The sequence below is a fragment of the Primulina tabacum genome, chromosome 5 (genome assembly GCF_025594145.1).
Source record: "Primulina tabacum isolate GXHZ01 chromosome 5, ASM2559414v2, whole genome shotgun sequence".
In the NCBI taxonomy this organism is placed as follows: Eukaryota; Viridiplantae; Streptophyta; class Magnoliopsida; order Lamiales; family Gesneriaceae; genus Primulina; species Primulina tabacum.
Genome location: NC_134554.1, coordinates 12763937 through 12776490, shown reverse-complemented (window position 1 = coordinate 12776490; position 12554 = coordinate 12763937). Strand labels below are relative to the sequence as shown.

The 12554-nt window shown below is 34.9% G+C and overlaps 3 protein-coding genes and 1 pseudogene across 3 annotated transcripts; 2 read left to right on the top strand and 2 right to left on the bottom strand.

Annotated features, from left to right (window-relative positions):
- The first annotated feature begins 604 nt into the window (after nucleotides 1-604).
- Nucleotides 605-2464, top strand: LOC142546702 (expansin-A10-like). The gene is made up of 3 exons (XM_075654556.1): nucleotides 605-860; nucleotides 1550-1838; nucleotides 1933-2464. The coding sequence occupies exons 1-3, from the start codon at nucleotides 734-736 to the stop codon at nucleotides 2237-2239; spliced, it is 723 nt and encodes a 240-aa protein (XP_075510671.1). The 5' UTR covers nucleotides 605-733; the 3' UTR covers nucleotides 2240-2464.
- Nucleotides 2465-4093: 1629 nt separating this feature from the next.
- On the bottom strand, nucleotides 4094-4636 carry LOC142544136 (putative calcium-binding protein CML46). The gene has a single exon (XM_075651208.1). The coding sequence runs from the start codon at nucleotides 4634-4636 to the stop codon at nucleotides 4094-4096; it is 543 nt and encodes a 180-aa protein (XP_075507323.1).
- Nucleotides 4637-7045: 2409 nt separating this feature from the next.
- Nucleotides 7046-8327, bottom strand: LOC142544135 (cyclic dof factor 2-like; annotated as a pseudogene).
- A 674-nt stretch (nucleotides 8328-9001) lies between these two features.
- On the top strand, nucleotides 9002-12467 carry LOC142546699 (defective in cullin neddylation protein AAR3). Its single transcript, XM_075654552.1, has 9 exons — nucleotides 9002-9223; nucleotides 9827-9956; nucleotides 10064-10115; nucleotides 10208-10283; nucleotides 10396-10478; nucleotides 10966-11062; nucleotides 11411-11456; nucleotides 11676-11758; nucleotides 11839-12467. Exons 1-9 carry the CDS (start codon nucleotides 9166-9168, stop codon nucleotides 12135-12137), a joined length of 924 nt encoding a protein of 307 aa, XP_075510667.1. The 5' UTR covers nucleotides 9002-9165; the 3' UTR covers nucleotides 12138-12467.
- The last annotated feature ends 87 nt before the right edge of the window (nucleotides 12468-12554 follow it).

The following is a 12554-nucleotide window of genomic DNA, read 5'->3' as shown; positions in this document are numbered from 1 at the left end:
CCTTTAGTGCCACATTTATGAACTTAGCTGGATCATGGTCTTCTTTCTCACTAGCCTTGACCTTCCTTTTTCAAATTCACACATCAAATTAAAGTTATTACATATACTTGAGCATATAATTTATAGTAAAATATCATCAAATCTATGGATTTAAATCAATTTTATTGTTTAGATGTATTTTAAATCGACCGCACCCTTAACTTATGTAAATGCAATTATGATCACGATGAAACTTTTAAATTCCTCTACAGATCAAATATCTCACTTCAAATAGCCCATTGATCAAATATCTCACTTCAAATCAAATACAAAATTAGAAATTTTTGATATATTTTAAACAACTCCGACGTTATGCAGTAATTAAATATAATTTCTTTATATATTTATTAATTTATTTGTAGTAATTTTGCTTGAAATTAACCAACTTCTGGTCACAGATTAATGGTACCATGCAGCAGATAATTTTTTTTTATGAGACGTCTTATTCAATGTTTGGCCTACACTTTTAAACTTTCCAACACCAATATTGTGTAACCCTCCCCTCCCTCTATTTATTCTCATCAAATACTCTTTGAATTTCCTCACCACTTTTTTTTTTTCCTTCGAAAATTCTCTTAAATTTTCAAGTTAAGTTCAAGTATTTCATTTTGGGTTCTTTTTGTTAGTGCCCACTAATCACATGGTGCTCAAAAAATGCTAAATCAGGCCATCTTTAACTATTTGTGCAGGAAAAATGAATGAATTGGCGATTTTCTGGGTGGGATTCTTGACAATGGTGCAATTTGCAAATGGATACTATGGAGGATGGACTAATGCTCGTGCTACGTTTTATGGAGGGGGTGATGCCTCTGGAACAATGGGTATGTGTGTGTGTGTGTGTGTGTGTGTGTATATGTATATATATATATATATATAAAATCTGTACTTATGATCAAGTTAACTTGTCGAGATATATAGTTTGTATCCGAATAACGAATTTTGAGAAAATATAAATTTCTCGGATTGTACTAAAAAAAAATCTCTCCAAAAGTTATGTATGTTCCTGTTCTCTGATTCCCTATTTTTTTTCATGTTGATATCAAAAAATGTTACGTATAAAATGATATTTATGATTGATAAATAAGTGTCACAAAATGGTTTATATATAATTACATATAAATAATGTCTCTCTTACTTAATTATCGGGTCCTTTCATTTAATGGAACTAATTCCTCCAGTAAGATTACATTTGAAACTCTTTTATTTTGCCTTAGGGTCATTAATTATTCCATCTTATCTCATATTCTAATTTAAAATGGAAGAGTTTTGAATTTTGATCTCTCTTTGTGACTAGTGATATTGCAACGAAAAATCAATTATAGTGAGATTGATCCAAGGAATTTTTCTTTTGTTTTTGTTTTTTGGTTGAGTCGGAGGAGATGTTCATTATAATTGTATTTCGAATTGAGACTTGATTCGAAATTTGAGACATTGATGTCAGACGAATCAACGTGGGTTCTCTTATTTATCTGGGTTCTCTTATTTATCTGTTCATTATACATATGCTTAGGCGGGGCATGTGGATATGGGAACCTTTATAGCCAGGGATATGGAACAAACACAGCAGCATTGAGCACGGCCCTGTTCGACAATGGCCTAAGCTGTGGATCTTGTTATCAACTAATGTGCGTGAATGCCCCGCAATATTGCATCCGCGGGACCATCACCGTCACCGCCACCAACTTCTGCCCTCCGGGAGGCTGGTGCGAGCCTCCCAACCAGCACTTCGATCTCTCTCAGCCGGTTTTCTTGCGTATCGCCCAGTACCGAGCCGGAGTCGTACCTGTTCTATATAGAAGGTGATAGTACTGATCAACTTTCGCGATCATTCATTCAGATTCTACAGTGGAAATTTACAAATCTATGTGTGTTTCTTGAATTCGTCCTGTGTAGGGTGCCCTGCAGAAGAAATGGAGGCATCAGATTCACCATAAATGGCCACTCGTTTTTCAATCTGGTCCTGGTCACGAATGTAGGCGGCGCCGGTGATGTCCACTCGGTGTACATCAAAGGGTCAAGAACTGCGTGGCAGCCGATGTCGAGAAACTGGGGTCAAAACTGGCAGAGCAACTCTTATCTCAATGGACAAAGCCTGTCTTTCAAGGTCACCACTAGCGATGGCCGCAGTGTTGTCTCCTACAATGTCGCCTCACCCGGTTGGTCCTTCGGCCAGACGTATTCCGGAGCTCAATTCCGGTAGGAAACTTGGCTATACAGTAGTCTATTCGGGTAGTTTTTCAATGCATGATGAGATACTAAATACGATCATATTGATAAGTCCATTAACTCTGGGTTATTATTTTTAATGGGTATGTAGCCCTTTTCTCTTAATTGGCACAAGGGCTAAAAAGGGATATGGGTCTGCGACATAATCGTGTAATATTTCATACTTTAAGTGTATAAATAACAATGGTTTGTTAAGCAAGTCATAAAAACGGTATTTATAAACATGCTGTTTCATTTGACTTGTCTCCATCATTTTATATAAGCACAAGTGCATGCTAGCCAAAAAAGAGTAACTATTGCGTTAGTCCGATGATAGGTCATCAATGCGCACTATAAAGGAAGCAGTTACAAATAGGGATGTAATCGAGTCGAGCCGTCGAACCGAACTCTTGAATGTTTGAGCCCGAGCTCGAGCTTTATTTAACGAATATATGCATGGTTCACGAGCTTATTCAAGGCTTTATCGAACCTAAACAAGCTTAATAAATATGAATTATACATTTAAATTTTCAATAAATTAATTAAAAAGTAAATTATATATTTAAATAAAAATATATTATTCTTATTAAAATTTGTAAATTTATTATAATAAATAAATTTAATAGATTTTTCTATATATTTCATAAATAATATGCAAAATCAATAAATCAAATAAAGATTACTCATGAACTTACCAAGGAACATGTTCACGAGCTAACGAGCCGAATACTGTAAAGCTTGAGTTTGGTTTGTTTATCTTAACGAGCTTCATTAAACGAGCTTTTATCGATTTCAAATAGTTCACAAACGGTTTGGTTCGTTTACATCTTTAGTTACAAATGTTATCGTCATAAAAAACAGTAAAAATTCATACAAATGAAAGTAGAATAGGTCTCTTGTGAAACGATCTCACGAATCTTTATCTGTGAGACGAGTCAATCCTACCAATATTCACAATAAAATGTAATACTTTAGCATAAAAAATAATATTTTTTCATGGATGACTCAAATAAGAGATCCGTCTCACAAAATACGACATGTGAGACCGTCTCACACAAATTTTTATCATAAAAATATTGTGAAGAAGCGGTATTTTAGGGGGAAAAAATTACTCGTGTCTCTTATATCAAAACTAGTAGATTTTACATGTTTTTTCACTTAACAATATAACATAAATATTCATCTAAATTCACAAAAATAAGTCAACAAAAGAGCAAAATATCATAAGTTTGAAACTTTGGAAACACAATTCTCGGCCATATTTAATCATCCAACCAACATGTTCACGCTTTGAATAATGTTTACTTTTGGAGCTCATATATTCTTTTTTTATATATATAAAAAACATGTATTTTCAAATATTATTCCCTGCTGTTGACTTTGTGGTAATTATATTTAACCTTCAAATATGTGAAATTACGCCTTTGATTTTATCATATCAATAAAAATTTGGAATTTTAGTTTATTAATCTAATATGGTGGATGTTTAAAAAATAAAGGGCATTTCGTGAAGTTGAAAATCGTGGGAAATCTCTCTTTAAATCTTCTCATACGAGGCTATAGAAGTTTGTCCATATATCTATTGTGGATTTGGAGTTTGGAGCATAAAAGGGGATGCAACAGATCCAATTTGGCCCATATTATTTATTCATTAAACTTAGGAGGAATAATCAACTCAAAATTTTGTAACTTTTTTAAAAAAATGGACGAATAAAGTAAGAGGGACCAAACATAACATCAACTAAAATCCAACAAATCTCACATATGATCATTACAAGAATCACTAAATATAATTAAAAGCGGAATTTATGTTAAAAAAACCACGATCGAATATATAATCACATTATAATTATAATGAAGTATTCTCCATAAACTTCACAAATTCCTCAAAATCTATCCTGCCATCTCCATTTTCATCATAAACACCAAGCATCCTCCTGCAATCCTCCATTTTGGATCCTTCATCCAATCCCAAATCACACAAAACCTTCTGCAGTTCCCATGCCTCAATAAACCCATCCTTGTTCTTGTCAAACACATCAAAAGCCTCTTTAACTTCATCCAAACTAGGACTTCTCCATTCGAACATGGCGAAAACGTCGTTTTCGTCTAACCTTGATGGGAAATTCCCTCCGTCTGAAGTGTAGTGCAATCCCAATCTTGTTAAGACAGTCTCCATGTCCTTGGATGACAAAGTTTCATCGACCCTTTTGTACTTATGTATGAATGGATCAAAATCAATCTTCTTTTTCTCAGGTAGGATTCTTGAAGCACTGCTGCAATTGGTTGTGAAGTGGGACTGGAATCTTGAGACAAGGGTACCGTAGATTCTTTTCTTGTTAAGGATTATTTCGATGAATCGTAGGATTGGATTTAGTGAGATGCTCTCCATTGGGATTTGATTAATGTATAAGTTATAACCAACGGATTGGAGTAGATTTTGGAGGAAGGATAGAATTCTCGGTGGTGGCGATTTCGGAGCTGGAGGCTTGTATGTATTTATACGAAGATACGAATGATATTTGATATTGAAATTTTGGTGGGATTTCAAAGAAAAGGAAGGTGCAATTGTGGTGCAGGTTGGGTGAATTGGTGAAGAGGCACAGGAGGGATCATTGTAGGGAAGTTTCTTGGTTCGTGGCTTCTGGGGTAAGTCGGAAATTTGAATACTATTTTTGATGGAAGCTTGTGATGAACTCATAACCTTTTATTGGTAAACCATTCTTTTAACTTACTTTGAAACTCACAAGAAAGTTGAAAAAAATATAATATGCGTGTTTCAAGTTTCTTGACCCCATCCTTGTGCGTGTTGAGAAATTCCCAGTGTGTGTGGAGACAAATTTAAACTGTAACAATTACGATACATGAGATTAAAAGTGTTTTATGTTTCTTCTCTACACGATATTGAGCATATTTGTTCTGATAAATTTGTGAAACGAATCAACTCGATCTATACGTATTATGAAAAGAGTAGGTCTCTTATGAGTTGGTCTCACGAATATTTATCTATGAGATGAGTCAATCCTATCGATATTCACAATAAAAAGTAATACTTTTATCATAATATTTTTTTCATGGAAGACCCAAATAAAATATCCGTATAACAAAATACGACCCGTGAGACCGTCTCACACAAGTTTTTGCTTTACGAAAAATAATTATTTTTGAATAACTTATGTATAAGAAATGTAATTTATTATATACACCATCAGTTTAAATTAAATCACACTTCCATTTTATATTTTAGGAAAACTGGGCCACCACCCTTGAATCGTTGAACGACTGGTTCCTGATTTCTCAACGACTACCGATTGTAGTACCAACGGTACATGTTAAAAATAAATTATAATTTACAAAACTATTTTTATCATAAATTAATGATTAAATTGCTTTGAAAAATAAATTATATTTTCATTGTAAATTTTTTACTAGATTACTTTGAATTCAAGTTGTATGAGTGTAAACAATTCCATTTGTTTCCAATAATATGTTGGGGGAAGGTGGTCTTCTTGACCTTGACCATAGACTACGCTCGTAAAGAATACTCATTTCCATTAATTTTCTTCGTTAATCAAACTTCATTTCCATGATTCTACCCTTTCGTCTAAATTACGTATTCCAATGAAACCGAGAGGAAATTCAATTTAAACAACATATATATATATATATATATATATTTTGGTTGATTAGAGAATTCCCAAATATTTTCTTACATGTGAAGTCGATTGGAAAATATATGCGGATGCAATCACGAGTCACTCGTATACCCTAGTACATGTTCCTCGACTACTGAGGACATCGTTTATGAGAAGGAGATTTTGTGACATGTCAATCATCGGTCGTGTATGTTTAATAAATTTGTTGGATTGTGGAATCATTTACACGATGAGTTGTTTTAGATTGTTCTCAAGTCTTAATCATATATATTTTTTTGCTTAATAAAATAGTAAACTCGGAGATAAAATCTAATATCACGAATTGAATGGATTACTTTATAGAACATAACAGCCCTGCGTCAATCCTTTGTGCTTAATGCAATGAATGTATGAAAAATAGAAAACAATTGCACATAAAATACAACTTATGTAGAAAACCTCGAATCGGGATATTCGAGAAATTTTCACTACATCAATTAATCATAGAAAGTATATATATAATATATTTGGATTAGTGATGTTAGAAGAATGCCAAATCAAGAAAAAAATTGCATAAATTTCTTTTCAAATCCTATGTACGTGAAATGCACTTACGTAACCCATAATTTTGTGCAATAAAATGCCATGCCTGAAACCAAGATTCGACATTAGAAAAGAAGAGCAAACTAAGGAAAGCTAATTCATATGATGAAAGGACATTACAGGGAAAACTCACAATACTCCCCACTTATTTTGCTGCACTTGAAACTGAAACTCACTCTTCTACATATCTATGTTTCTTCATATGCGAAATTATGTACATGAACAAAAACCCATAAACAACAGTCTTACATCAAATGGCACGCCTTCCCTCATCCAGGTAACAGAATTCTAAGGTGCCAGCTATGCCATCTGATCTTGTCTTGACAAGAAATTACACAAACAATTGCATCCATATCGTCCACCGGGTTGGTTCATTTTTTGAGAATTGGCGATTGTAGAGGTGTCATCGACAGATCAGTTTGGCATAGACTTGTGGAAACTAGAGTTGGTGTGCACGTCATCAGCTTACGAGCTCTCCTGGAAGCTTAAGGACCTAGACAGCGCTGCTGGATTGGCTGGTAACACTGTGGAGGTTTTCGCCAACTTTGTTCCAAAGGTAAGGCTTAGGGGCTCGAGGGTAGCAAGGCAACTGAGGAATCGCGTGGCGGCATTGATTCCTCAGGAAATACGTTTTTTCTTACCCCATTATCTAAACTTGAAGAAGTTCCAGAAGAATAATCCTCACTATTGGCTAAAATTCAGTAAAAAGCTGAAATTTTTGTAGTTGTTTCGGATTGTGAAGCCCGTTTCTTGATCCATTTATAATTGTTTTATCGCCGATTTTTAAAACCAATGCCATTGATTCACAGAGGGGCGTATTTGAGTTGAAAGCGAGGACAGTGCCATTAGGGTCCAAAGATGGGTGGTGAATCCCATTTGTAAGCTCTACTCTGGCACTCTGAAGAGCTTCTTGGACAGTTAAATGGCGAAATTGAGAAACAGCATTCTTGTTTTTTCGACGACCAGCACCTATAGGTACATTCCTCACCGTCCCACAAGCGGTCCAGTATCTCTGGCAGTTCTTGCAGAAATGTCTGGGCTGATTAAAGTTGTAATTGTTAAAATAACAGAACTTTGTGTCCATGCTAGTACAACGTGGGCAGGGAAGTATCTTGTCTGGCTTCTTCAAAGTTTTCTCATGCGAGTAGCTCATCTCACCTTGGTCATCCTCGGTTTTCGAGGGTTTTTCTGTTGCAGTATCCTCACGTGAATCCTCGTTTATCGGTGGAGTTGACTTACAAGCTTTTGATTCCTCCAGCGTCGAAGGTTGGTTACAGTCTTCCTCTTTGGCATTGTCTTGGTTTGGACACGATGGCCTCTGCACTCACACGGGAAAGAATGTTCGTGAGAATGGGAAAAAAGAACTGCTCGAGCAATTATGGCAACTTTCTTGTTTCTAATATAAATTTATAGAGATATGATGAACAAGATATCTGTCTGAAAACAACTCTAGTAAAACAAATTCCTCGAAATACGATATTTTCTTATTAGGTTTGCACTGATATACCTTATATCTGGTAGATTTTGAACTTTAAATGTACTTCTATATCCTCGAGATTCTTTCCTCAACGTAAAATATTTTCTATGTATTTTATATTTAGAAGACTTTATCTACAATTATCGCAGTATTCGCATTGGTTTGTCACGGATTTATCCATGATGTGGATTCGACTATCCGAGTCATTTTCTATTGTGAAGTGCTTCCAGGTGAGATTAATTCAGGTTTCTCGAGAGGTGTTGATGATTATATTTACTTAATAATATCAGAGGTTGTCCCAACCCACATCAATGAATGGATTAAGGTCCTTGGACGGTTCAGGTCGGCTGTCAACTTACAATGCACATATTTGAGAAGAAAAGTTCAAATATGTTTGGAATGCCCACTATAATATTTACGGTGGTCTATCCATCCTACACATTTGTATGTTCACTATTGATGTGACATCGACATATACATTTTTTGATGTACAAATCATATCTAATAGATGAATGTCACTTCAAACAGGTAAAATGTCTGAAAAACAAATCAAAATTATATATTATATATTGATTCATTATTTTTGTTTGATTATTTCAATGAATCAATCACTATTTTTTTTATAAAATAATTGAATATTTTCACTCAGGTTGATTTTTTTCCCCAAATTCCCATTGCTGCCTCCCGTAGGAGTCTGGCCGTGAAACGCATCAAATTTATGGAAAGAGTCTCCTGTGCTTGTATAGCTGTTTATTTACCAAATAGTAGCTCAGAAAAACTTTATAGTTCAGATATTTGTTCAGTACACATTAAACAATAGCAAAAGCTATAACCACGTCATAAAAAAATGTGCATGATTTTTTAAAATACGAAGTTATAAAAGACCTTTAATTTGATATATGAGACCTTTTAAAAAAAAAATTCATAGCGACCGTATTTGTAAATTTTGTAGGAAATTTAATAATAAAGCATATTATAAATTAATAAATGTTTTTTGAAAGCAATATTTTTTTAGCATGAAATTATTAAAAGTTGGAAAACTTATTTAATGAATGCTAGCCATCGTAGTTAGCGTGCGCTGGCAGTCAGACGACAGACAATACAAAAGGGAACTTCGGCAGCTGCTACCATCGCCACCACCGTAAAATCGGTGAATTTGAATTTGGGGTTCCGTTCCTCCACGAACCCTGAAAATCTCCTATCGCCATGGACTCCATCGTTCCATCTTCTTTCGACATGTTGGAAATCTACCGCCAATATTGCGGTACTTTAACCATTCCCTTTGTTGTTGTTGTTGTTCTTTTTTTTTTTTTAGAGTTTGGGTTTTATTTATATTGATCGATTTGTATTTGAAATCTTGACAAGTGGATTATGTAATTCTTGTTTGTATCTATATCAACGATCAATGAAACTTGTGAATTCTCGTGGATTACGATTTTTTTTCCATTATTCGATTAGTCGGTGTTTTTTTTTTTCGTTTTGATTTAATTTATGGGCGTTTTTAAAATTTCTTGAACTGGTGAATATCTGCGTTGCAATCTGATTTATTTTGAGAAGAATACTAATTTGTTTTAAAAAGTGGAACCGCAGTGTTACCAATCTTTCAAAAGTAAATAAATTACGCAATTATTTACTTATTCTAATATATGTTATATGTTTTCATCTGATTAACAATGAACTACATGGAGTTTTCTTGAGATCTTCATCTAAATTTGCCGTGAGTGCCCCATAGACGATCCATGAATTGTATAAAAGATTATGTGTGGAAGCCGAACTTACCCATTTCTTTTGTACTTTACCAATTTTTTACTATCTAATTCCTCTTGTTTGTATTGTAAATAATTGGAATATTTGGTGTCTTCCACAGATATCACGACGGGGATGCCTTCTGCAGTTGGTGATTGTTGTGTGCCAGATGATGAGTCTCAGAAACTGAGATTCACCAGAGAGATACTATCACAGTTATTGGAAGTGGTGGAGTCGAAATTTAATACAAGGTATCTATCCGAAACTTTTGAGTTGTGAAATTGATACATGCCATTGGGTATTTACTCGATGGGAAAAGCAGGTTCGTGTTGACTAAATTGTCTATCACTTGTTACAGGGTTTCAGTTCTCGAAGAAGCCTACAAGCTGATGTTGAGAATAGGCTTGATGGTTAGATGTTATCTACTAGTTACTTCTGTTGAATGGAATTTAAATCCATTGAATCTAATCTTTTATAGATTTCTTCGGCTTCATTTCAACAGGCAGATTTCTCAGAGTTCTCACGCTTCTATGATTTTGTTTTCTTCATTTGCCGAGAAAATGGTCAGAAGAACATCAGTAAGTTGATCTCGTTTTAAATTTTTATTGCAATTTAATATCTTTGCCACAAGGCTTATTTTTCTATTATACATCTAAGTAACTACCATATTATATTAAAATCATCTTTTAGCTGTAAGCAGAGCTGTTATGGCTTGGCGATTGGTTTTAGCTGGAAGGTTTCGACTTCTGGATCAATGGTGCAATTTCATCGAGGTAATTTCTTGCAATCAAGCTTCTAGCATTTATTTTTCTGAAGAATTTGTGGCTCTGTATCTATAACCTTTCAGTTTGCGTTGTAGCTCTCTCTTTTATAAGCGTTTTTTTTAGTAATATAAGTGATTTTTTTACTGGGCACAAAATGCTCAAATTATTGTGACCAACGAGCTGTGTAACAAGATTGGCCCACATAGTTGCATGGCAAATTATTGTCACGCCGAACACGCATGGCTGCAGATTTGGCAATCAAAAGTTAAAGATATTTACTTGGCTAAAGTGAATGACATTTTAACAGCTGGCTGGTATTATGGTGCCAAATGCCAGTTTTAACAATCATTTCGGTTTTTATTCATGGTGTCTCCCATTCATCTAACCTGATTTGATATTTAAAGTGATATCACAATCAAAATGGTTTATTTTAAAAGTGCCTTAGTTTTGTTGATATTTTTGTCCTCTGCATATGTAATGTTTTCTTGTTCTCCAGGAAAACCAGCGGCATAACATATCAGAGGATACATGGCGACAAGTTCTTGCCTTCAGTCGTTGTGTGCATGAAAACCTTGAAGGGTATGATCCTGAAGGTATTATTGTCTGCTGTCATTGATCTTTCTAATTTAGCTGATGAAGATAACTTGTGTTGCCTCTAAGCTTGTCTCGTTTATTTTACACTGGGGTTATTACTGCTTATATCAAATAATTAAAGGAGAAGATGCATAATTCTTTCCCTGCATGTCACCAAAGGTTTCTTTCTCTTGCTCGAGTTTTACTTCTTATTCCCAGCTTAAGGATATCGATAAGCATCTCTTGAAATTAAATGAGCATTTTGAACAAGTGCATAAAATGATAATCAAGGCTAATATTGCTTTATTTTTAAAACAAAAAAATCTCGTACTTTCTTATCCCATATGATTGTTTATGTTTCTTTACAGGAGCTTGGCCTGTCTTAGTTGATGACTTCGTTGAGCACATGTACAGGTACCATCTTTTAAATCTTAACGAGTTCAAAATTCAAATATGTTTTTGCCATCCATCCTCTACGAATTTGTTTAGTCATCAACACTTGCGGGTGTGAATGTCGTACATTCTTCATGACAATCATACAAATGTATATTGAATCTCACTCACTACGACCTAAATTTTGGTTCTTAGTTGTCTTCTCCTTCCTTTAGCTTGAGAAGTATTTATGTGATTCAGAATCAGGGGATCGGTGGAAATTCAAAAAGTATCCTGCGATTGTGGTGGCTTAGAACCCCAACCAAGTGATGACTCTCTCACAGGTATTTTGGCACTTGACTGAGCCTTAAACTTGACAGAACATGAAATGTCGTTCCCCTTCCTAACATATGGGATGCAACAGGATTGAAGAATCTTCCTGGCTCAAAGAGAAAGTCCTGCGACAACATGCAAATGGAAATAGACTTTTCCGAGGGGCATACAAGCCCCCCTATGTGTACCGCAAATTCTAAGAGGCGGCTTATTTATTTTGATAAGTCGGTTATCTTGGGGCAGAATCAGCTCTTGAAAGCTACGTACTCCTTGAATGAAATGGATAAACACAAAATGAATTCAGTCGGGTGTACAAAATCTCTTAATGCCGTTGAAGGCTCCCTGACGAAAGGTTTTGCCAGGCTTTTGTCTGGCCATTCTGCTAGATGAACGTAATGATATTTCATTTTGATGCACAAAAACTCGCCATCGAAGGCCGTCTGACAAAGGGGTGACTGCGGTTTGAAGATTGGTGTCAAGAAGAATAAATATTTCACGCAAGTTGGAATAGATGGGGAAGATGTTAATGTTAGTTTGGTGAGCTGCTTGTATCCTTTTGTTATTTTTGGTTTGTCTTCCTCTGCGTGTTGTGTTTTGGGGCAAAAATGATATAACAATTCGAATTTCAATATTCAATTTCTTTTCTTGTTTCCTTTTAAGTTTTTGGCTTGATATGAAAACTTGCCGAAGCCTTTTTATCTTATTCATTGTTCTTTTTTCTTTCCCCTCTTGATAGTCAAAGACCTTGTTCAGAAAAGTGTCGAGCAGTTAGTTATTTTCGATCGGGTGTACCCTCCAATATATCCC